Source organism: Semicossyphus pulcher, unplaced genomic scaffold (assembly GCF_022749685.1).
Source record: "Semicossyphus pulcher isolate SPU_LCO1_2020_fin unplaced genomic scaffold, fSemPul1.0.p SCAF_12, whole genome shotgun sequence".
Classification (NCBI taxonomy): Eukaryota; Metazoa; Chordata; class Actinopteri; order Labriformes; family Labridae; genus Semicossyphus; species Semicossyphus pulcher.
The window spans coordinates 10,127,866-10,152,932 of record NW_027211626.1 but is presented as its reverse complement, the minus strand read 5'-3'; the positions used below and the strand labels follow the sequence as shown (position 1 = coordinate 10,152,932).

The window sequence follows — 25,067 nt, the reverse complement described above, 5'->3', positions numbered from 1 at the left end:
TGGTGTAATGACTTAATTTGCTAAATAATCTAAACCATGAGTCTTCATCTCAGCCTGATTTCAGAATTTTATGGTAAAAGCTAAATTACCTTTATTATTTCAAACATTCACCGATAGATGGCTTCAGATGGGGCAGACGAGGGGCTGGCTCGTGCTGCTCCAACGCTGCTCCAACGCTGCATTTTTTGCGTAGTTGTCACAGTTGCTGCGTTCAAGACATCAGACATCAGAGTTCAAATGCGTTAACATGTCTTTTCAAGCATTACTTTGCTAACCAAAATCCGGATGAACAAACAAAAGATGAAATGCGCGGGTAAACGTATTGTTAAGTATTAAAAGAAATACTAGTTTTTTCTTATGTCTTAGCCCATTACGCCTTTTTCCGGCTTTTGTCTTGCGGGCACTGACATTTCTGATGGTCGTTGAAGGCACCACGGGTGACGGTATGACGGGAACTCCCCGCTTCTCCAGTCACAAACCGCCTACCCATGAAAACACCGGACAGACTCACAGAGGGATTCGTGCCACATTGCGGTGATAACCACTACAAATAGAAGAGGAGTCCTTCAACATTTCGACGGCAAGGTAATTGCTTAACACACATAATACTTTATTATTCTTTTGTCGACAGCAGTGCACGCTAAAGGGCCCATTTAGCCCTTTGTGAGGTGGGTTGGTTAACGTTAACTCTGGCTCCAAGTCTGGTCTGGGTATCTGTTGGGTTTGCTGTAACGTTAGCTCAAACTCTGTGTTGAACACCGTTGTATTGAAACATAACCTGAAGCTAAAACCATTTATTTACAGTATATTTACAGCCAAACGTAACGGAAGCTAACTAATGCTGCCCACTGGCCTTGTGTTAAAACATTTTATCAGTTGACGACCGAACATCTCCCGTTATCGTTAATCCTGATCCAACGTGATGGGCAGGGAAGCTACACTCAGTCCCGCTGTGTTCAATTTAACCCGAGCAGAAAGGTTGAGCTGGAAACAAAGAACAATTTACAGTCTTGTAATCCACAATCATGTAGCTAACCGACACAACAAATCGCGCTAGACATTCAGACACCACTGTGGGCTGTTTTAGCTCGCGAGCCCACTGTGGGCTGTGTTTTAGCTCGCGCGCTAGCTAACTGAAACACCGAAGACGCCAGCTTGCTATCTATTTTTAGGTGGTCAGACTATAAGCTCTTAAGCCACGCTATACAGTGATTGCCGAGGCCTTGTTGTGAATGAAAGCACTGTTTTTAGCTTTACATGTGTCCGCCATGATTTAATGTAACGCTATTTCCCAGGTGTGTCTTCTAACCTTACAATGGCAGTGAATGTATCCCCATCTGATCGCTCCCTCTTTCTCTGTAAATATTAACTCAGAGCAATAACTGTAGTCAAACATTTGTTTATGCCCTGCGTCTCTTGACAGGGTTTGAAATATATTTCTCCTCGTTTCTCCAAAGAAGAGGGTGGAGCGGGTGACTCGATTGAGCCTTGTTTTCCGCAGACACGTCTCTTCCCCTTCAGGGAAAAGAGGGGACAAACTTGATCGCGGATGTGTTTGAACAGTTGTGTCGCTGGAAAAAGACACGTCTGCCCTGTTAGCAAGACCAGCTGACTGTTAACCAAGCTAGAAAATGAACACAAGCCACCAAAACATGAAGCTTTACTTGTACATTTCAGACACAAAAGGTGATTTTCCCCTGAATGGCTGGTGAAGGCCCACAGTAGAACTCCCTGTACTGACAGATGAGCCAAGAGAGACAGTGATAGAAACAAACAGGGAGATGTCTGTGCAGCGGAACTGGTGAGAAAGCAACTTTTCACAGACATAACAGTGTGACTGCAATGAGAGTCAAAGGGGGCAAAATGTTAAAGCGAGTCAATGGGGTTTATTGTTAGCGCTGCATGCAGCCCAGTTGCAGAGCCAGCCTCATTGCTTAAGCAAAGCATGTCAGAGTATCAACAAGTGGAAACAATGAGTTTTCTGTAGGCGACTCAGCACTGATTCAGCCTTGGAAAAGGGTCTCACCTGGAAACCGAGCCTATTGACTAATAGTACCTTAGATCAGCAACTTCCTCTTTCCTGGATAAAGCTCTTTTTTGTCAATGTTTTCTTTAGAGAATAGTTAAACTCAATTCTTAGTTGTTTATTGTGTTGTGCTGTTAATTTTTTTTGTTTCCCTTACTGGATGGAGCACAACGTTTGCTTTCCTGGGGGGGACTTTTTCTTACTTCAATAGGCTGCAGATTACTTAATGACATTTTCATGAATTAAATCAGCTTAACTTTACTGGATGTGACTCGGTCACAACTCCAGATGTAACATACCCTAGTTAAATAATACAAGCATGCCTATTTGTGATTTTTGCACCTATCTGTAACCTGTGTTAGTGTTTGCTCATGCAAATATCTGACCTCTTTATTTAAAGGAGTGAGAGAAAGAGAAACAGGGAGCACTGGGAAATTAGGAAAGATACAAATATCAACAGGATAAGACAACAGAGACAGATGAGATTATTAAATAAACTCAGAGAAAAGGAATGATGTAGCAACAGACCACATTAGATATGGAGAGACAGGGAACGGATAATTGCACACATTAAGAAGAATCTGTTGTCTGTGTGTCAAAAGAAGTAGTGAGAGAGATATTTTTGGTGTTTTTAAAGGTGAAAAAAGTATTTTTTATACCTGAATAATCACTTCCTATAACTTCTCCACTGTCTCAGAATGAACTGAACAATACATTAAACAAGTAACAATGGTTTTAATTACATTTAGATTTAAACATTATCAATCAATAATAACAGGCAGACAGCCAGCAGTGCACTGGAATGAGTTTATGGAATCAAAACTGCAGTATAATGGAGACGATCATCTGCTAATGTTCTATGCAGAACAGTTTAAAGCTGCATTGGTACAATATATTAAGCAGAATCTTTAAAATGGTGATATCACACCTGCTTTTCAAGCTAATGTCCCATTCCATCCATTCGAGAAAGGATTGACCATCAGACCACTGAGCCCCCCCAACAACATAGCATTATAATTAAAAAGCTGCTAACAGATCTGTAGCTAATGAGTCAATCACAGTGGAGAGTAGAAGAGCATGTAGTAACCTCGTCACTGTCTGGTTCAAAATTGGTTTAACTTACTACGCGACAGCTTCATATGCCAATTGGGTAGTCATCACCCAACCCTACTGCAAGGTCAAACGAAGTTTGCATTAACTGCATGACCATGTTTGTTTACCTGACAAAGCCAGAGGAAAATCTTTTTTTGGATCCAAAGTTGCTCAATTAATACCTTGCTATTGATTCAGTGTGTAGGTCTCGAATTACCCCAACATTTAGGCTATTTTGTTGTATTATTGTTTTTTTTAGGTGACAACAACGAAGGGATGCACTGATACACATATCGGATATCTGGCGGTATCGGAGCTTAAGTACTCGTACACGTAAAAATAAGACGAGTACCGCACCCGTATACCACTTTACGGCTTGACGTTAGCCTCCCATTAGTTAAGCAGGGTGGCGGAGAAGCAAAGTTTAGAGACAGAATGATGCAACTGCAACTGTTGCTGACATTTTAACAATTTACTTTGCTACTGTCAGAAAGTGAGGAACATCTGATGAAAATGAAAACTGTAATGATATTATTAAGTACTCATATTCATACTCGGTATCGGCAAGTACCCATATGTAAGACTTGTGCTTGTACTTGGTCTGAAAAAAAGTGGTATCGGTGCATCCCTACAAAACAGTATGAAAAAAGCCTACCTGAATCGGAAAGCACTGTGTAGGTTTTCTGACTTTTGGAATCAAAACAAAGTCAACATTTAAAAAAACAATACAAAAAAAACAGATTTGCTAATGTGTTTATATGTTTCTCTCTGTGTATCTAAGCCTCAACATTAGCTAGCGTAAAACACGATTATGTCATGGCTTTGACCTGTTTGTTATTCAAGCCTGTGGTAGTGCAATGTTTGTGCCAGCCAATAGCCATTGATCATCTGATTGCCTGCATAAGTTGTGCCTCCAGAGAAACAATATGTAATGACTTTAATCTTGTTTCTGCCATAATTAGACACACATGAAGTTCAACCGCACTCACATGATGTCCCAGTTTCCTGTGGCCTATGCTGCTTTTTTTTTCCAAATCTAGGCTAGTAGCACTTAGACTTAGCCTATTTTTTGATTTTCAGAAAAGAAATTATGTCACAATAAAAGATACCATTTTAATTATCCTTGTGGGACAGAAAGACTGTGTTTATCTAGTCTAATGTCATCTTACTATGGAGTCTTTGTATGAATAAATGAAGAGAGCCACACAGACTTTTCAATGAATTTGGCACAATTTGACAGTTCGCAAGCATGCTTATGTGGGGGTTTATACTCCACCAGATGATGCAGGAACATGACAAATGTAGTGACAAATGCATGTGGACACGGGTTGAGAGTGGGAGTATTTGTTAGGAATTTTAAGTAGAGCAAGCTGCCCCTGTTGGTCAGCTTGTCGTCAGTTTTGTCCTCTTGTCTTCTCTGCTAACACCTGAGCTGAGTAACCATCTGTCCTGACTTGCTTTGAATAAGTTCCTCCTGCATTCCACTTGTCTATCAACTTTCTTCGGATGTTTTTGAGGATATGCGCATAATGAAAACTTTTGTTGTTGTTGTTGTTGTTGTTGTTGCAAGTTTATACATTTATAATCTCAGAAAATAACAACAAGTATTTGTTTCCTCTAAATTAATCCTGGAGAATTTCCAGGTTTCTTCTATTGGATTTACAACTTTAATCAGTTTCTTAACATTATTATGCTATTTACTTACAATGGGCCTAATATGGCATTTATTTATATAAATAATAATATATATAATATGTATACATAATACAACAACATGATGTACAGAAGGGCTGGGTGATATGGCCAAAATCCTATATCACAATATAGTATTTTATATCTCTTGGTAACGACATGAATCACGATATATCATGGCTATATGATATTCATGTTTTCTGGTAATTTAACAAATAATTTGTCTATATGAAATAACTATATGGTAAAGCCTACTTTTGGATAATCCTGTGTGAATTAAATACTTTCCCTTGGGCTGAGTCTGAGTCCTTTTACGGACTGGATCGCAAGGATTAGTATGTAAAGCATTGTCAAAATTGCTGTAAAGCAGTGACATTTGTGACATCACAACACATACGATAGATGTTTTCATATTGTTTTAAGATGTGTATATATATAGTCATATTGCTCAGGCCTAATGTACAGGAAGATAATGATGTGGTTGTTGGCGTTGCCCTGGCTCCTCTTGCCTAACCCATTTTAAAGCCTGGTTTAAACTTCACAGTAAATGAGTAAAAAGTAAAACAAATAGAAACACTGACTGCACCTGGAAGTTGTTTGTTTAAGGTTACACCCTCCCAGACACCATCACGTCGACTGTGATTAATGCTGTGAATGTAAAGTTAGGGACTTTTCCTTTCTATAGAAGAATGATTTTGTCATAGTGCAGGAGAGTTTAACGGCAATCAATGGTCAAGAAGTTCATATACTCTAACATAATCACACAGGCCAGTAAAAAGTATCAGGTTATGTCTTTTAATTTTTTAATTGATGTCTTGTCTCTTCAACTTAGCCCAAGAACGGTGCCCACAGCATAATAATGCAGAAGCAAAATATTCAAGTGTCAACCATAAAACCCACTACAGGTCTGTCAGGCTGTCTTGTTGACACAGTCTTTTGCAGGTTAGGTTGTTGATAAAAGAAAAGATGGGCCAAAAGCTGTGCTGCCGACTAATTACTCCCTGTCGTCAAAAAAAGTCCCCTGTGTAATACCTTAGATATAATTTCTGATGTGCCCGCAGCGCTTGCAGTTGAACAGAACGGCTTTGCACGTTATTCGTTGGTTCCTCTGGGGCTGTGAGGGCCTGACATCCAGATAAGTGACTCATAAAACCACAGGTGGTTTCCTCATTAGCAGACAGCATCTACAGTACAGTGGTTGTTGTGCCATTCAGCTCAGCTCCCCCTGAGACTTCTGCAAGAGCAATCTACGTTTTATGGTCTGTCTCATCTTTACCCTTTGCCAAACACCTAGCTCTGTTAATTAACAGACTGACTAGACATGACATTGTTCTGTGAAAGCTGGTGCTAAGGGCTACATGATGAAAATATTGCATCACACTATTCCATTGAACCCTTTTTCATTTACTACTTCATTGATTTAAGGGTTAATTACATGATCATGGTATTAAGTCTGAAAACCAACCAATTCTTGGCCTTTGTTTGTCGTCCTTTGCAATCCATTTTTAACATGCAACAAATAGGAACAGCAAACGCGCACTCCATAAGAAGCAAAGGTTTAATCTTTGTTACATTAGTGGTTCGAATAATGGTTAATGGTGATACAAATGCAGCCCATGATTTACTGGAAACATATCTGAGCGACCTGAGGAGATAATAGCTGCCTAACTGGTATTTTTCACACAAGGAAATGAGGGTGGACTTGTTAAACAATAACTTTATCAGTTTCATCTGAAGTTTATGAAGTTTTACGTCTAAGATTAAATACAAACTACCATGAATGTGGTTTGGTTACTTGACTAAAGCTGTTGAACATTATTTTAGACACATTTGTATTGTTAACCTGACATATAACTGCATACATAGTATCTTAAATATTCAAATACGAGTAAAAATGGCTGCTATATTTTCAGTTTTTGCCACTAAAAGTTTGTCTTGTTGTCAGACTAGCAATCACTTTTATAGTTAAGTGTTGAGCCCTGAAATGTTGCATTAATTGATGCTACACCTTCTGAATGTAGTTTAGTGTGTGTATTAGCAACACATACAAAGCAGAGAGAACCAACAGTGTCAATACTTACAATCACAGATCATTGAAACTTAAAAAGGTCCACATTGTAAATTATTTGTTTTTTACCTCTTGCTCAGAATGGAACCATTTTCAATCTCACACTACAACTGTAGTCTACTTATCTGACAAGATTGAAGTGCAATATTTCCAGGCAGTAGTAGGAGGATGTTATGTAATGCACGTGTTGGAGCTTCTGTAGCAGCTGTTAGGGCTAACACATTGATTATTCACTGACAAAAATACATATCAGACCTTGCTGCCTGTGGACTTAATTCACAGTGACTGTACTTATTTGATGCCATCTTTTTCATGTTTATTTTCTATTAACATGTAAGGCCGTTAATCTTGTAACACTCGACCTTTTTATTTTATCGAGGTTCAACGCTCAAGGGTTCTTTTAGAAGAAAAGAAAACCTATAACCTTTTTAATCAAAAATTTAAACAGGTACCAGAGAAAATATCAATATGAAATAAGTTTCACCCTTTTTAATATGTATTGACAGTCTACTTAGGTGATCAGAGCAATATGCGTCACTCACAGAAATATGCTTCACCCAGCTCAATGCGACAAATAAAAATTTAATTACAACAAAAATAACTCTCTAAATCAGTCCAATATATATTCACAACCAACTAAAAGTCCAAATCTAACGAAATATGAACTTAATTGAACGAAAGTTCACTCAAATAGTCGCTTTTGGTCCTTCTTTTCCCACCCCGAAAACAAACAATAAATCCGTCGATGTCGTCGTCCATTTGTCCCCAAAAACAGAACCTTCAGTTCGCTCACAAAACCAAATATAATCCACAAAAAAAACGATCGAGCGCGACTGGTACCAGTAGTCAAAATCCAGACAAAAAAGGATAGATCTCACCAAGAATCCGGAGGAAGAGTAATCCCAAAGTCTTTGTTCTTGGCGTCCTCATGCTGCGTTCAGCCGCGGGAGATGTCTATTTCTTCATTACATTTTTCCACAATTTGAATAGACTGTGTAGTAAAGGGCAGCTGCAGACTCTCGCCTGACGCTCACCAATTCAACCCTGCCGCGCCGAATCTCCCCCTTCGTCTACGTCACATCCCCCTTTATCACCTCGGCACAGACATATCTCTTAACTGGCACATACCCACATCCTTTTAATTTACAGTGGACAGTTTAATTTTCATAGCACTAAAAGGCAAAACAAACATTTTCACTCTTAGTGTCTTAGTTTTAATACCCTTCTAATGACAATTCATTTGACACTTTTTTTCTCTTCAATGTGGCTCTGTCACAATCTTACAAGACTGCTTTGACATTTCTAGTAAAAGTAAACCAAAGATTTATGTGCTATGAAAGGAAGCTAAGTTGTGTCTTCTGAAACAGTTTTCTGCTTGTTGCGTGCACGTGTTGTCCACATGTCAGATATAGTCTGTCGCTATTAGTCATTGTTTCCAGAGATGAAGAGTAATCTTAGGAGGCAGTTGAGTAGAGACAGCTTTGGAAGTAATCAAGCGTTTCTTCTCTATTGAAAACTAGGCGTGGAAGCCATTTGAAATCAGGGTGTAGTATAAAGGTTCACACCAGCCTTGTTTATTCCGATTGAGCTGAACCGTGGAGCGTTTGTCCCCTCGATGCGGTTCGTTTAGGTTGGTGTGTACGCCGGAATCGAACACTGTTGCAGACCAAACAACCGGACCAAGATCCACTAGAAAAGACGGGTCTCGGCCCGTTTCCAAAAGAACTTCGGTCCAGTTTGATTCATGGTGTAATATATTTGTTCATATTGATATGTGTTTGATATCGATTTAACCTGTTGAAGGTGCAAATATATGTTTTTGTCATTCTACATGTACATTCTTTTCTAGACAGAAATGGACGTTTGGAGTATTTCTTACTAAGCTCTAAGTATGTAAATGGAAGAAAGGTGACCTATTAACAGACCGTGGCAAGTTTTCATGGGTATCACATTACTGGCATTGTTCCTGGATTTGCATCTTTAAAGTCGAGCTGAAACGGCATTTCGAGAGTATCTAGCTTCCGTATCGTGACGTATTTCAGAGTGAAACAGGATGTGCGGGCGGGACATATCATTAGCGGGATATGATCTGATCGTTGAGAAGTGGGCGTAGACAGACGTTCTCCACAGCGCAGTAGCTAGCTAACTGACTCAGCGTTCTTGGTGCTCTGCGGCTAAATGTTGTAGATTGATTGGTTGGTTCTAGCTTACAGAAGCACACGGGAAATTTTTTTTTTACAGGAAGAAAAAATGATTGAATTTTGATATAAGAATACGAAAAAATGGATTTTCTGTATTTTGTTTTGGGCTATATTGTCAAATAGATGCACAATATTACCTTGGATGTGATCTAAAAGGATTAAAAAGACATTTTTCATTTCACCTCGACTTTAAGCTACTGGAAACCTAAATCCACAATAGCTGTCTAACTATGTAATTTCAGGTCTTATGTACTTAATAGTAAGTATCTAAAAAATATTAAGAATACGTTTCAATCCATATATTTTCATTTAAGTTTCCGTAAACCTGTCTGATATTGGGATTCAAGTGGGCATAGTTAGCCTTGTATGTTTATTATGTAATTAATTCAGGTATCCAATTAAAAGAAAAGTGCTGTTGACACCAAACGTAAGTGTCCTCTGCGGTTGTTGACTGTTAACAACAGTTGTGTATTTCCATAGGGGGAGTATTATGTGGGCTGTTAATGATGTTTTTTTCCGCAGCAGTTGTTGAGCGTTCGCCGAGGGAGTGTGGTTCTGTAATAGTATGGTCCTAGCTTATGCTACATATCCATCATTTAGTTTTGCATTCATAGCTTTGAAGAGTCATTTTTTTTAACTTGCCCTTTACTGACTAGTTAATGGTTATTTTCAAGTGGCAAGGCACCTGATTCCTCCTCTGATCTGACTCATATGACTCAAATATAATGTGTGGGGCCGCACTACGCTGATGTCGCATGATGCACTGTTTGTTGTGTTCGGAGCCAAGGAGATGTCAAACAAATTGCACACAGTCTTGAGTAATGGCCAACACAGCTAAATTAACTGTTGTCTAATCTAGGTTTTTTTAAAAGTTCTGTTTATTTTAACTCAGATTTTTGTGTATGCTTAATGAAATTTTCAACTGTGGTGCATTTTTTTATCTTTCTAGCCAAATTTCCAAAGGCTTTAAATATCAAAAAACCCTTCTGTCGCTAGAGTAGTGCTAATGAAAGTCCACGCAACTTGTATTTGCTTGGTGGCAGAAATCTCAAATTTGTGGCACATAAAACTGAAACCATCTCTGTTTTTTTGAGTTAGGTGACCCTTTTTGAATCTCCAACGTGTGGCACATTCCAAGCATATTATTCATCCCCTCTGTGTCCACTGAGGCAAACCCCTGATGAAACATTTTCTCTGTGCCTCCCAAATCGTTGAACTGAGACTAGCTTTGTACTGCCGGCCCCAGAGCATCTTAGAAGCTAACGGGGCATTACCACTGATTATGACATTACAGTTTCTGGAAAAGAGCAGGATACTACTCTCATAAAAAGCTTGGTGGAAGGTTATTAACCCATCTTAACGATAGGACTGAACTACTTTTTAATCTAGAGGTGGACGATACATAGTTAATTTTTAACCGTATATCTGTCACTTTAACCAGGCTGGCCCCAGTAGTGCAAATATTAGCCTTGTATTGTCATCCTGTAGTGAATCTGTATACAAGGTGTAAAGGGATACAGGTGAGAGCATGTTGTTCACCCATTGTTAGTTTGTCCATCAAGATAAAAAAAGAAAGAGATCTGTAAAGCGACACTGCTCTTTCAAAAACTGTGGATAAAGGTGAGGACAACACCCTTAGGACCCAATACAGGGAGACGGCAAACAAAGCATTCCTTTAAAATGAGGGAATATCATGTTTGTTTGACTTTTATGGTGACATAACGTGAGGAAAGCATATGATCTACTGTGGTGGTTGGTTGACGGCTCATATCAGGTCAAACATTTGCTAAAAACAAACGTGGTAAATGACCTGGCCAGATTACTTGTCTGCCTGAATGGAGCAAGACAAAATATACATTACTCTTACCTTTGTGCTGTCAGCAACCTTTATTCTCTTGCAATCTCAATTATTTCTGGTTAAAGCGTCACACTTGTTGCATGGAAACACTTTACAACTTTCCAATTCAAATTTGAATGTCTCTTGGAGGATTAAGCAGAAGTGCATACGTTTGTTTAAAAGATCGCTGAATCAAGTTTTCCATTTAACCACACCTCAAAAATTAACTCCTTGTTGCCTATAAATTAGGTTTGTTTTCCGAGGTGAGAAATCACCCTGCCCTTATATCCCTTGTTGGAAACACAGGAATAGTTTGTTTCAGCACCCAGCTCAAGCACAGACATGTTGTTGTTTTAAAAAGCCCGTATTATGACGGCTTCAGGACCCGGTGTACTCAATGAGACCTACTGTTACCTAAGAGGCCTACTGTATTTGTTAGAAATAAGCTACGTATTTCAGATGAGCTGGTATGACTGTGGACGGCAAATGTGACGTGCCTCAGGTTGACGTGCCTGCTTGCATACCTGTCTGTGTTTTGAGCCCCGAGGCTGTATATATCTGCGCTCGGATCTCATCAGTATTCATGCGTCTGTACTCCTGCCAGTTTGACGAGGGCCATTCTTTTCAATGGTAGATTTTAATCTCATGTGACGCAAGTGTTGTAAGGGCCACAAACAAATCATATACTAACACAGAATGAAATGAACTGCAGGAAACAAATGTGCAGGAATAGAGATAGAGAGTATTGTCAGTAGGTGCTGGCTCCTCATCAGACAAACAGGGGGGCGAATGAAGGAAGAGGTGGAAACTAAAAGACAGAAGGTTGTGACAGGTCAAGGAAACAATTTTCCTCCCCTCTGAGGCCAATGCTGTTGAGTCGATGAAAGGAGGAGAAGGAATTTGGCTAAAGCACAGGTGCCCTTTTATTATGGAGCTCAAATTCCCATCAGGCTTTTTTAAATGGGTTAAAAGTGTAAAGAAAGACTGTAAAGTAGCTTAGTGATACTCATGAGGGGCTGCTCTGTAGTATGAGTAGATTTAAGTTTACCAGAGCCAGTTGGGTAATGCGTTTGTCCTAAGTTGTCCAAAGCCATTGTGTGTGAGTCATCCGGTGCCACTCTCCGCTGCCTAAAGATGGGCTGCGGACGGTGTGTTTATGTTTGTGTCAGCTTGACATATTGCACTCTTGGGTGGGATCTTTTTCTGGTGATGTCACATGCACTGCCTCACACACTTCCCCTCCTCTCGCCCCCACGAAACTTCTGAGAGGGAAGATTTAGCACATGAGGGAATAGTGCCATTACAGCAATACTTCATTGGAGTCTGACACAGTCAAACTTACAGTTTCAAACAGCTTTCTTTTAGTTCACAGCTAATTTTGCTGTCTTGGTTCCACTCCTTTTACTCGTTTACTTTTACGTTTACTTTATTGGAATAATGCAATTTTGTATTAGATTTAACATCTGTGATTGGTCTGCTTCTTTGTGGTCTGTCCTTTTATCGTGATGTTTCTCATTATTGGTGTCTGTTTCCTCCAGGCCATGCTGTTGCATTCATAGCCTTTTTGTTATATATTCTTCCCTTTACAATACATAAAAAGCAACAATACTCTTCAGAGTAGCTGAGCTTCAACCAGTTTAAGGCTAAAATTGAGTCACTTAGGATTATAAACCCAGTTTATGGACTGACAAGGCACAGTGCCTCACCCATTAAGGTAAACTCGATTGCAAACAGCTGACAAATGGAGGCGTGGGATATAAAAAAATATGGCTCTTTTTTTCAACAACACATACGCATAATTGCATCTGAAAGAGTTGCTGTGGCATCCTCCGTAGACCATGTCCTTCGAAGGCTGCAGCCCCTGGATTGAGACACGGCTTATACACTGTGCTGCTGATGGTTTCACACCATTAGACTGATCAACAGTGGATCGTTGAACGCCAAGATATGCATCAAAATGCCATGAAAGACTGGGTAGAAAAAGACTCGGTACACAATGGATTGAAAATAGCGACAAACACACTTTTAGCCCTCAAGGATGTATTCAATAACATAACTTTTGTTTGTGTACAAGAAAACCCACAAGGCCTTTTTAAGCAGTGCTCCCTCCACTATTATCTTCAACACTGGGTTGGCCTTGAGCGAGTATCACTTGAAAAGTGATACTCGACCCAAAACCACGATGCTCCACTTCCTCCAGACAAAACGCAATTGTGGCTTGTGTGTCAGTTTACCCTATCAGAGTCAGTGAAGTGAAAGTAAAGTGAACTAATTGTATCAACACTATTATTTAATATCCAGGTGCCTGTCTGTACTTGTAAGTACTTTATTTTAGAATCAATGAACACAGCTGACTTTTGTCTCAGTTTCTGTGACAGAACAAACTATAAACCTTTTACAGCCACCTCTCAGGAGGGAGCACTGTATACTTTAAAGGTTCTGGGTGTGGTATCCCTTTTGAACTAAACTATTCATGAGCTGACAAAACAGACAAACTGTGTGAATGTGTAGCAAAGAGATGCTCAGTGAACCTCAAATGGGTAAATATTGATTTTAAGAGAAGCAAAGTTAGGTGTTGTTAAAATAATAATTGTAAACCAGTTGGCTTAGTTTTTTTTGGACATGTGTATACAGTTTAAGTTCCCTAATTCCAAAAGTGCAATAACATTAGAACTGAATTATTAGCGTTTTTGGAGTCTGGCTGCATCTCAAACAAGCACTGCAACGTGGAAAACAAATCATGTCACGGTACGATGACACAATACTCGAGCATTGATAAGAACATTTCCATACATAAAAATAAAAGCACCGAGGTTCATGGCAGATTTTGAAATGAGCTGATGTGAGCTGTCATGTACACTCGCACACTCACACACGTATCAGAGGAATCCAGAAATAAGTAGTTTTTCGTCTTCAACAGTTTCCTCCTGTTTATTGATATATTTGGACACAAGGATGAACTGATTCATCACTTTAGTAAGTGTGAACTCTGAAACTTAACGCTGCTCGTAAACAAACAGGCAAAGTCCAATCTGTAAAGCTCATATCGCTTTAAAACCCTTCAAAGACCCCAGCATTGTTATCTTCTGTGTGCGTGCAACCCTGAGTGTGTGCCTCGTGTTCTTTGTGATCATGTATAAAAAGTTAAAGGCCACTTCCCTGAACTCTTCAAACACCCTTAAATAAATGATGTCAGTTCTGTAAGTAGGAGCCGGCCTACAATGTGTAAACATACAACAATAGAAGTCCTTTCTCAGTAAGCACACACCTCAGCGTTTTAAGTACCAACCCTTCTCTTCTGTGTTGTCTTTTGTAATGTTTTCTAACTTGTCTGAAAGGAAGACAAAACTTTCAAGGTCAAAGAGTCATTGTCTGGGCAGCAGCTTCAGTGTTTTGTTTTTATCTTGTTTAAAATTCCCGACACAAGGCTGAAGAATTTCTGGCCTTTCCTCTGTATCTGCTGTTCTCTGCTTTCAAACAGTACTGTACTAAAGCCACACGTGGTCTGATTTTCACCTGCTTCCCTCCTGGCGGAAACTTTTTCCCAAAGCCTTGTCGACGTGATCATCATCAGGCGTTTGTTTACCTCAGTACACAAAGATTTGCTTGAGATTTTCCACCTCGTGTTTTTGCAGAATTGCAGTGTTAGCTCGGGGTCAAGTTACAGCCAATGAAAAGTATTCAGCTAATACATACCGTATGCACTCCAGACATGGTGTGTTTTCTCCATGTCTAGCTCTTTGCTTGCTGTGAATAGTAGTATCATGTCTTTACTAGAATACTAGAATAGTTTTTATTCTCAAGCAGTTTTACAACAACAACAAATTAAGTACAAATCAGAAAACTGCTAATTTTGAATTAAACTGAACACTTTAAAAAAAAAAAAATTGATATAGTTTCAGGATTAGTGTGTTTTTCCCTTCGCCAGATAAGTTGAGTGAGATTATGTCCTCACCGAGCTCGCTGTAAGCTGATTCATAGACCAAAGGTCTCCAGCACAAAGCTGACTCAGTGACAGCTAATCTCTGATGTGTCTGAATTGTACACCATTCACACTCTGATGCAATTCCTTTCCCACTCAATACTGTTCTCCTTTGCACTCTTCAAACTATGTAAAGATACACAGCTGGGTTAGTTTAGCTTTTCTGATGAGTATTTTTACACTTGCTCTTTAATGTGTGTTACACTTCCAAACAAGGGGGTTATAAGGTCAAATTGTTCTCCAGACCTCGGCAGGAATAAATCTGATGCCAGGTGTTTGTCGGAGTTGTAGACGACCTAGCATGTAACCCATTTATTTGGCCCTGTTTTTCTGGCCTAAATGAACAGGCCTCTGAGCTCAGCTGAGGGAAGAAGTGATGAGGTACTGATGTGCAGTTTGTTGTCCTGCCAACCAGCCTTTTGGCCACAGCAGAGCTTGGCTGGCTGGCTGTGTTGGGGCCTGACTGCTGGCTGATTGCCCTCTTCACAGGGGTGGGGCTGTTTCACTGCTCAGTGCTGACCTTCACTCTGATTTATGATTTCCTCCTTGCAGTCTTTCCCCCTCCCGTCCTCCCGTCCTCCCGTCCTCCCTCTTTCCTCATATGCATGCAGTAGATCAGGATTTGCCCACAGCTGTACCTCGCACTCCCCCCCCCCCCCCCCCCCGAACACAAGCACACAAGCAGGGCCACCCTGTGTCCACCGCTGACATCGCGTTGTGTAAACAAACGCATGATATGTAGCAGATGTGTGGGTTCATCTGCTTGTTAGCACTAGGCTCTGCTGTTGCCTGAAGCCTGACTGAGAGAAACACAGAGTGGAAAAAAACTGTTTACACGTTGAAAAGCTGGTTGGACAGAATTTTGTCTGCTACATTTACAGTGTGGGTTCTGCTTTCATATATTTTCTTAGGTTATGTGACCAATTAATCAATAAAAAACTGAATTAGAGGGTCAGCTGACTTGGCAGTGTACTCCATCAAACCGTAGAAATGAAGATTTATCGGTTTTGCCCTGCCTTTTCATCATATTAAATTAGTGATTGATCGCTGCCCCTTCATACATGTTCTCTTTTCTCTTCCCATCCATCATTTCTCTTGCCACCACTGCTGCTACACAGTGTTTCCTAAAAATAGTGGTTAGTTCAACAGAACCACTGCATACAGTACTTGTAGGAAAAGAGGGTCATGTATAAAACCATCACATTTATATTCAACTCAGGAAGATGTGGTCACTGATGTACAAAAAGGTTTTCCTGCAGCGAGGATCAAAGTGTAGAAACGGATCGATTGAGCCCTCTAACTGTTGCTGCTGTTAAAGTAAGAGCTTTAGAGCAATGTAAATTATTCATTCAGTGTTTAATTCCTGTGAAACTGAGCTCAAGTGGTTTACTTCTTAATTTTCAGTAATTCCGAGTTGGCCAAACAACCTGTGCCTCTTCCACTTTATTATTCAGTCAGAGCGCTGGCCATGGCTTTCTGACAAGGCGTCCGGTCCGTGACTACACCCAGTAGCGTTGAGGAAGTGGATGTGACTGTATTCTGATTCACAACATTTTACTTTTCCTTTTAACAGGGGAGCATTGTGTGGAGAAGAGCACATGAGGTGAAGAAGCCAAAGGAGGTCATTGTGGTTCATTTGCTGTCTATCACCCCTGACCCTGATCAACCCTGCCGCCTGCTGTCTCCCACATCGCTTTAAGAGGAGGCTGGGCTCCCTCGGGGTGCAGGAAACACCATGTGCCAAAACTGGAGAGGACTCACCGCTGCCCCCTAGACCGCAGAACCTCTTGTGAACGCTCCCCGCTAGTCCGAGGACCCTCCTAATCATCGCATTGCCCACCGGCCAACATGAAGAAGGTGGCACTATGGTCAGCAAAGGACGTCTCTGACTGGCTGAGCAAAGAGGGGATGCCGGAGTACATGGATGCGCTACGTGAGACGGGAGGTCCCACTCTGCTCAGGCTCACAGAGGCAGATTTCAAGACGCCTCCTCTCTCGCGGGTGTCATCTGATGGCGGGCAGCAACTATTAGAGCGACTGGAGACCCTGCGGATAGAGACTCACATCGAGGCGCACAAAAACGGGCATGCAAACGGGCATGCAGGTGGACTACCGAACGGAACCACCAAGCCTCAGAGGAATGGCACAATGAAGGACTTCAGGATGGAGATGGTCCACATCCCCATCCCAACTATGGAGAACGCGCGCCCTTCGTTCCCTGCAGAGTGGGGGAAGACGGGCATAGCGTTCGTCTACGCGGTGGTGTGCTTTGTTACGACCACTGTGGTCATTTCAGTTGTCCATGAGAGAGTACCACCAAAGGAGCACACTCCACCTCTGCCCGATAAGTTCTTCGACCTGTTCAACAGGGTGGAGTGGGCCTTCTCCATCTGTGAGATTAACGGCATGCTGCTGGTGGCGCTCTGGCTGATACAGTGGATACTTCTCAAGCACAGGTACACTCATGTTTGTCCACTGAGAATTTGAATTTCATCTGAATATAGATCTATTTATTCATTTTCTTTGTCCTTTTTTCAGGTCAATTATAGGCAGGCGGTTCTTCTTCATTGTGGGCACACTCTATCTGTACCGGTGTATTACAATGTACATCACCACTCTGCCTGTTCCCGGGATGCACTTCAAATGCTCTCCAAAGGTAAAAAAACACACTTTTATTCCTCTCTCTGTTGTAGGTTGTTCGAGCATGAAAGGCCTCATTGTTACTCAACTGCTTTCGGCACAAACGTGCTGAACGGCAAAACTCGGTGAAAAAAAAAAATCTCTTTTGTAACTAAAAGCCTTGGAGTGCTTTCCCTTGACCATAGATTGTAAGATAAGTGCATGTTCAGTTTTTTGTGCTTTCTATTAGATTATGTCGCGATGTTCCTCTGGTAGAAAAGCAGTTTCATATCCAGTTATACTGTGAGCCACTGTGTCACGCAGTGTGTTTGTGTGGTTAAACAATACAACAGGTTGTTTTAGGAGGTCATACTGAGTCTCAAAGTAAGAGATGCACACACTATAGGATGTAAATACAAATTCATTGTATTTAAATCAAACTCTGGTTACTTTGCATGAGAATTTGCATTAAATGAACCTTTTTACTCCACTAAATTTATCTGATAGGTTAAAAGTTATTCGACAGAAGGTTTTTAGTAAAAATATGCTGTATACATCTACAGCATTGCAAAGCTGAAAGCAGAGAGTACTTTGTATCTTTTTTAACTTTTGATAACTCTATCATTTGGTTGTTAAATCCTTTGTCCTTCAGTGAAAGACCTTGAGTATTTCTACACTTGTTTTCCTATGTAAGGATTCTAGTTATCTTTGTAACTTGGCCTCCTATGAGATCCGAATCTGAGAATTGGATAAGAGAACTTTGCAAATGCAATCTAAAATGAGGTGCGACATGTCCTCGCATGAATCCAGTCTCCATCCACTATTAGGGCCGTCACTTTTCAATCAAAATTCGATACAATGTTCGAACCTGGTGAAATATTAATAGTTCAAACTGTAATGATGTGATCGAGTTCAAAACTCAAGCACAGCAGATAACGTTTGCCCTCAAACAAATTAGTTATCTGCTTTCCAGCGTCCCAGAATGCTATCACATTTAAAGTAGTGTGCCTCGTATTCCAACAGATGCTACAAACCAATGGAGGAAACTAACGAGCCGAGCCGTTGTTTACCTTTCCTGCTTCAGCGTCCCGACTGTAGTCAGAAAGCACAGGGGAGACTAATTGTTGTTCTGCTCCGTGGTAGCTGTAGCTGGTTTTCGGGGCTAACTCCCGTCACTTTAATGCGCCAGCAGCAAACCTAAACTGTACATTAGTTCTGTCGTTTAAACAGCTACCGATCACTCTTTTCTCTGCTCTTCTGTTGCTTCGGTCCCCGACACTCGTGCACACACACTTCCGTTATCTCTCACTCGCTCTACCACCCCACTCTCACGCACTTAGCTCTTCCCAAAACAGAGCTCCGCTTGTAGTATAAGACCGTGCAACAGAACTGATCATCTCGACAACAACACACCTCAGCAGCGCTGTATGTACCACTACGTATGGGAAAGGTTGTTTATGTTACTGTTCGATATAATTCCAAAGAATTCCCTATCACGTTGAATTTGTTCGAACTTGATTTTTGGGAAAAGTGACAGTCCTTGACACTATTATCCGTCATTATACTTTTATTCATAATCTAAAGATGATGTCATGGCTGTGTGTCTTTCAGCTCCTCGGGAACTGGGAGGCACAGGCGAGGAGGATAATGAAGATGATTGCTGGCGGGGGACTATCCATCACAGGTTCACACACCATGTGTGGAGATTATCTGTACAGCGGCCACACAGTCATGTTGACACTTACATACCTCTTCATCAAGGAGTGTAAGTTGAATTTCTCTATGTAGAAGTTTCAGTTAAACTGTAAAGATTTACCCTCTAAGCCTCGTTGTACTTTCTCAAACTCTTTTTTTGATGACTTATGTGTAATCTAATACTCACTTCCATACTTATTACAACACATGCTCAATTTCACAACTTCAGTTCCAGTTTCAGTTCCATTTGCACCCTCCTGATAAAGTTCAGCTCTTCTGCGACCCGCCTCTAAGTAGTCTCAGGAAATGTAGACACACAGGAAGTGCAGAGGAAACGTTTTGCTATCCAGTCACACGCCTGTTAACATGTTAGTGTCAGCATGTTAAGACATCACTCTGTTACACAATCACATTTTCTGTGCATCAGCAGGCATTTCCATTATCTCTCTTATTTGGTTTGTACAGCCACTTTGTTCATCACTGAGCACAAGGGTCAGAAGGTACAGCATTTATACTGCTTGGTCAAGTGATAGATGTTGTTACAGCTAGCTTTTAGTCAACTCTTCAAACCTTCTCTGCTGAATCACATGGTTCTACAATGTTATTCCACCTGTGACAGCAGTGACATCTTGTGGTGAAAAAGTGAACAGTATGGCTGATATTTCTGCTCTTTGATCTCTTTAGGCCACACCAACTACACTCTACAGTCCTAATGGCACTTTGAGCCTTTCAATTTCTCTACAGTTAAAGCTACAGATTGATGTATTAACCCTGCTCATGTTTTTTATGTTGATTTGTCAGACTCCCCCAGGCGGTTCTGGTGGTACCACTGGTTCTGCTGGAGCTTGAGCGCTGTGGGGATTTTCTGCATCCTTCTGGCCCATGACCACTACACTGTGGATGTGGTTGTCGCATACTTCATCACAACACGCCTCTTTTGGTGGTACCACACTATGGCCAACCAGCAGGTGAGAGAAACAACATGCTGCACAAGTTATATTTTATTTTTCCTCTTAAAGATTTTTGCTTTTTGCTTATTTACTTTGTTGCCAAGCGGAATGACAAAATCAGTACCAGGCATATGAGAGCAGATACATCTAGCAGCCAATTAACTTAAATATAGATCTTAAATCTGACACATTCAGTAGATGCCCTGTTCTTTATACACTTTGGCTGTTGTATTAAACAATTTAGAGATGGTGTATTGGTACTTATAGGTTGATCTTTGGGTTTAGAGCCTGGCTACTTGCCTGTGTCCAGTCTTCGCGCTAACGCTAACTAGATGGCTGCTCTTTGATGTGTCATGTGTAGTCTTACAGAGATGAGAATGGTATGAAGTGATCTGACTCTAAGCAAGAGTAAAAATAAGATTACTTCCCAAAACCATTTAATATCTATATCTTAACTTGGTGTAAGTATCCTGAGGTATTTCATTCACTCGATTGGTGGAATAAACACATCTCTGTCTGGTTATATTTGCTATAAATTGTTTCTCAAAATGTTTTTACTTTAAGGAGTCAAGTTAAAAATCTTACACACTATGAAATGACAGTAGTACCTCAATAATAATAATAATAACAACTACAAATATTTCAAAGGAAACTGCAAAATTGCACCGTTTAATGAGCCCACTAACAGTTTTTGTGTCGTGTGTTTCAGTCGCTGAAGGAGACGTCGCAGAGTAACCCGTTCTCGCGGGTGTGGTGGTACAGACTGTTCCAATTCTTTGAGGAGAACGTTAACGGCACGGTCCCTCGTAACTATCAGCTGCCGCTGTCATGGCGAGCGTTGCAGTTGAACCGTGGCGTGAAGTACAGCCGACTGGACGTCCAGTGACCACTCATCATGTCAGCTGGCAGGCGAGGACTATGACTTCCATAAGTGCTGTTTTTACCCCAGTGGAGATGGCACTGTTAAATGTAGCGCTGTCCTTTCACCTCTAGTAACAGACACATCCCTGTCCAAATGGGTAGCACTGTGACCCATCTAGTATTTTTTTTTCTCCGTGTATGTACATACAGTATATATATTATTTTTGTTTTCTCTCGTCCTTTTTCTCTTCTGGTAGTTTTTGTCAACACAGAGCACTAATTTATATTTGTTTTCTGTCTTTTCTTCGTCGACGGCCACATCAGTTTCTGCTTTTTTTCAGCAGAGCTATGAAGCATTTCAGTCAACTTTTGAATCTCAAACGTTTTTGGCCAAAAAGGACTTAAATATTTTTTCTCTCTGCACAAACCCATAGTTATGTCTTCTCGTTCTTTTCAAGATTTTTAGTGCAAATGGTGTCAATCAAATACTTATTTGATAACCAAAATGCCATAAGCAATTTCCTTTTTTTTTTTTTATAGCAAATTACTTTTTGTAAACCGCCCTTGCTAAAATGAGTCAAAGGTGCAAAAAATAATTTTTTTAAGTATGTCAAACTTTATTTTTCAAAAACAAATGATGTCCAAGAAAAGATTTTTAGATTTTTACCTTTTTCAAGATGGATAACTGAGAGCTTAAGAATCTAATGTGGTAAAACATGAATCCAGTGCCTTCCTTAGCTTGATTGTAAAACAGTTCAAGTACTATGTGTCTTGTGTCTCTTTGCCACGGCTGTGACCACGCCGTGGTACGAGGTGGTACTTGGTTAACAGTCTCGTTCCCATGAATGTAAAAACAACTAAGCCAGCCTTACCAGAAAATCTCCCCCAAATTTAGGTGCAGTGAGTGAAATGTCCAGTTTATTTATTGATGCTTTATGATGTCAGTCTGGGTGTAGCTGGTGAAAAACAAGGACTGTTAATCGTATTTTTTATGTCCGTAACATTTCATTTCTTTCAATCAGTTGTTAAGCAACACCAGCCATGTTCAAAGCCCAATCATTGACGCTCAGTCGCCCACCATGTCTGCTCGTTTTACTTTCCACCCTGCTTAACATCACTGCCTGATTGGAAATAGGATAATAAATCTCTGCTGAGTTATACTGGACCTTACACTCTTGTGCATCATCGCTGCATCTCTCACTCAGGAGATAATGAGCCCGCCCCGCTCTTGTTCCCCACATTCTGAACTCCTCATTATCCTCATTACTGTCTTGTCTTGTAACTGTGTTAGGCGAAGAGATCTAGAGGGAAACGTGACGCTCCCTTTGAGTAAAGGGAATGTCAAAGTTGTGAAAACAGAAGCTTGGGTTAAAGTTTCTGAGCATGTCTGTCATGAATCTGTACGTGCTTTGTGTGGCTTTTTCTCGTACTAAAATCAAGCTGCTACCTTACAGTTTGAGGACGATGTATCCTCTACATTTCCTCCTTAAGTGCAACGCCACAATGATCTTCTGTCTAGAAGTAGCAAACACTTAGCATGGAGCTAGTTATGGGGAACAAGCCGACGCATGATGCACAGAGCTGGTGATATATTTGGATACCATTGATTTCCATGAATGTGAAAATATGTTTGAACTGTTAACTTGTTTTTGGCTCTTTTTCTTTGTGTAACTATGACTGAAAGTTTAAAGAATACGTATTGCACAAGTTCATCTATAGGGAAAGATTTAACTCTCAATGTGAAATTTCAAAATAAGAGATTTAATAAAAAACTGCACTAAGATTACACATATTTGAAATGAATAATTAATAAAGATCATGATTAATTTCTTTAGAGGAGGTGAGAAGTTAACATGTAAGCTAATGAAGCTAACACCTTTCAATGCCAACAAGAGTCTTAATGTTTGAGATGACTTACAGCAACGGTTTACCTTCCTTCCTGTAGCATCGTCCAATCATTTCACCTCTGCAGAGTTATTAAAGAGCACAGCAGGTTCCTTAAATACAGCCAAATTTTGTTTGTGTTTGAAGCAATGGTTTCTCTAATAATGTTCGAGGGCTTTGATAAAGATGACGGTTGGAGTTAATGTTAGTCCTCTAGTTTGCCAATCAAGGTTTTTTTTGTCTCTAAGAAATGAAAGTTTGTTATCCTGTATGTTTCTCTTTAAGCTCCTCTCCCTCTTTGTCCCCTTTTGTGCGTATACCAGATGTTTGTAAGATATGATAAAGGATTCTACTTGGGAGGCTTTTGAATAAAACATTTTACTATAATGTATTTCATTCACTCTCGGTCTCTTTCTTTATAAACATGCTGCAGTCTGTTTTTTTCTTCTTATTAAAGATGTTCTCATTGTGTCGACTCATTGTGCCAAAAGATGATGTCATTGCTGATCCACTATCAGCCAGCAGAGGGGGACATCGAGTCATAAAAATAAGTCCAGCATGGTGAGCGAGGGGTGGCCTCTCCTTTATAAATGTGTTCTTTCAGTATTTTTGTTTTCTTTACCTACTGCAAATATTTGGCATAGGTCTATGACCCCTTTTAATCCTTACATCTCACTCATGATTTAAACATAAGTCTTCCTCTCTCCTCCTCATACCAGATGTTTAAGTCAGCGAAACATAAGGTTTTTGAATTAACTCTCAACACCTACACACACTTCCTTATATTTTCTAGCCCTCTGCAGCCAGTGTTACATCTTTCTTGTAAAGTAGTAACTGTAAGGGCGGTGGTTTAAAGGAGCAATTCGCCCCTGGAAAAAGCCGCCGTCAGTCAAAGCTGCTCTTCTCGATGGAAGCAATAATATCTGAAATTGGCGCCATAGCTGTGGAGAAAGTTGTGCAAACAGCTTGTGGTTTTCTGCATTCCTACATCTCCCAGTGTGCATTGTGCCCCTCCCTCTGAAAGGAACGGCCAAGTGAGAGACGCTGGAGTGAAATACTGCCATTTTCCAATCAAGGACATTGATCGCTGCAGGCAACGGCTCAGAGCGGTAGAGAATCAGAAATATGACAAGAATATACCGGTGGATTGTCTTCGGGTCTGCAGTCTACATTTGACGATTTAGAACAAGACATGACATCGGAGGTGGGCGTTCTAGATTGACGAAGTGTAGTTGGAGAAGCGGACAGCCTTCTCCAAAGGCACAGAGCAACATTGCATTTCTTCCCACCATAATGGCATGATATTGAGACTGAAAATTGCAGACTGGCCCTTTAAGTCTTTGAGGGTTCTAAGTATTCAGGCACTTTTGATATTATATATTCATATATTCATATCTAAATGAGTAACAAGGTGAAAGCTTGGGGGTATAAAAGCAGTGCTGGGTATTTATTGTTGCATCGCAGCAAATCTGCTTTATAAATACGATAAAATGACAGGCTTTGCTTCAAATCGTTGTTAAGGAAATTGGTGGTATGATTGAATTCCCTACCATTAAAAGACACAACTAAAATACTTAAAAACTGATCAAACCTTGTCAGGAAAGTTGGTGATTGCGGAGGACTCCTTAAATCTCAGTAAGAAGCTGATGAAGAAATTTGGTTTTCCTGACTTTTAAGGCTGCCCAAACTTCAAATTAGCTACTGACTTACACCCAATTTCACCTTAGGAATCACATTGTGAATGTTTAAAGCTAACGTGTCAAAAAAATGTTATCGCACAAACAATCAAAGGTCTGCCTCAACAGCCTCCGGATATCTGAGCGATCCAAATGCATCTAATTAGATCACGACCTCAGCTGCTGATAAAATGAAGGTTGCGGCTTGGAGCCAAACTTTCTGCCGCTGCCCCCAAAAAGAGCAAGAGGTCCTCACCATTCCCCGGATGTAAAGGGGGCATATTTATATATCTAACTGGAGCTGGTTCCTCGGCCAGCTGGAGAATTCGCTGGCACCCTGGAGAGACTTTGCCGGTCAGCCAAGCCGAACTCCCACACACTACTACTGTACAGAGTCAAAGGAGGGAGCAGGAGGGAGGGGAGTCAGAGCTTTAAGCATCTTCTAGCTTCAGCTTACTTCATTAAATAGGCCAGAGTGACGCTC

At 40.6% G+C, this 25,067-nt stretch overlaps 1 protein-coding gene across 1 annotated transcript; it reads left to right on the top strand.

Annotated features, from left to right (window-relative positions):
• The first annotated feature begins 498 nt into the window (after positions 1-498).
• sgms1a (sphingomyelin synthase 1a) lies at positions 499-23,276 on the top strand. The gene is made up of 6 exons (XM_069658946.1): positions 499-585; positions 16,472-17,354; positions 17,437-17,554; positions 19,129-19,282; positions 20,014-20,180; positions 20,872-23,276. The coding sequence occupies exons 2-6, from the start codon at positions 16,747-16,749 to the stop codon at positions 21,046-21,048; spliced, it is 1,224 nt and encodes a 407-aa protein (XP_069515047.1). The 5' UTR covers positions 499-585; positions 16,472-16,746; the 3' UTR covers positions 21,049-23,276.
• The last annotated feature ends 1,791 nt before the right edge of the window (positions 23,277-25,067 follow it).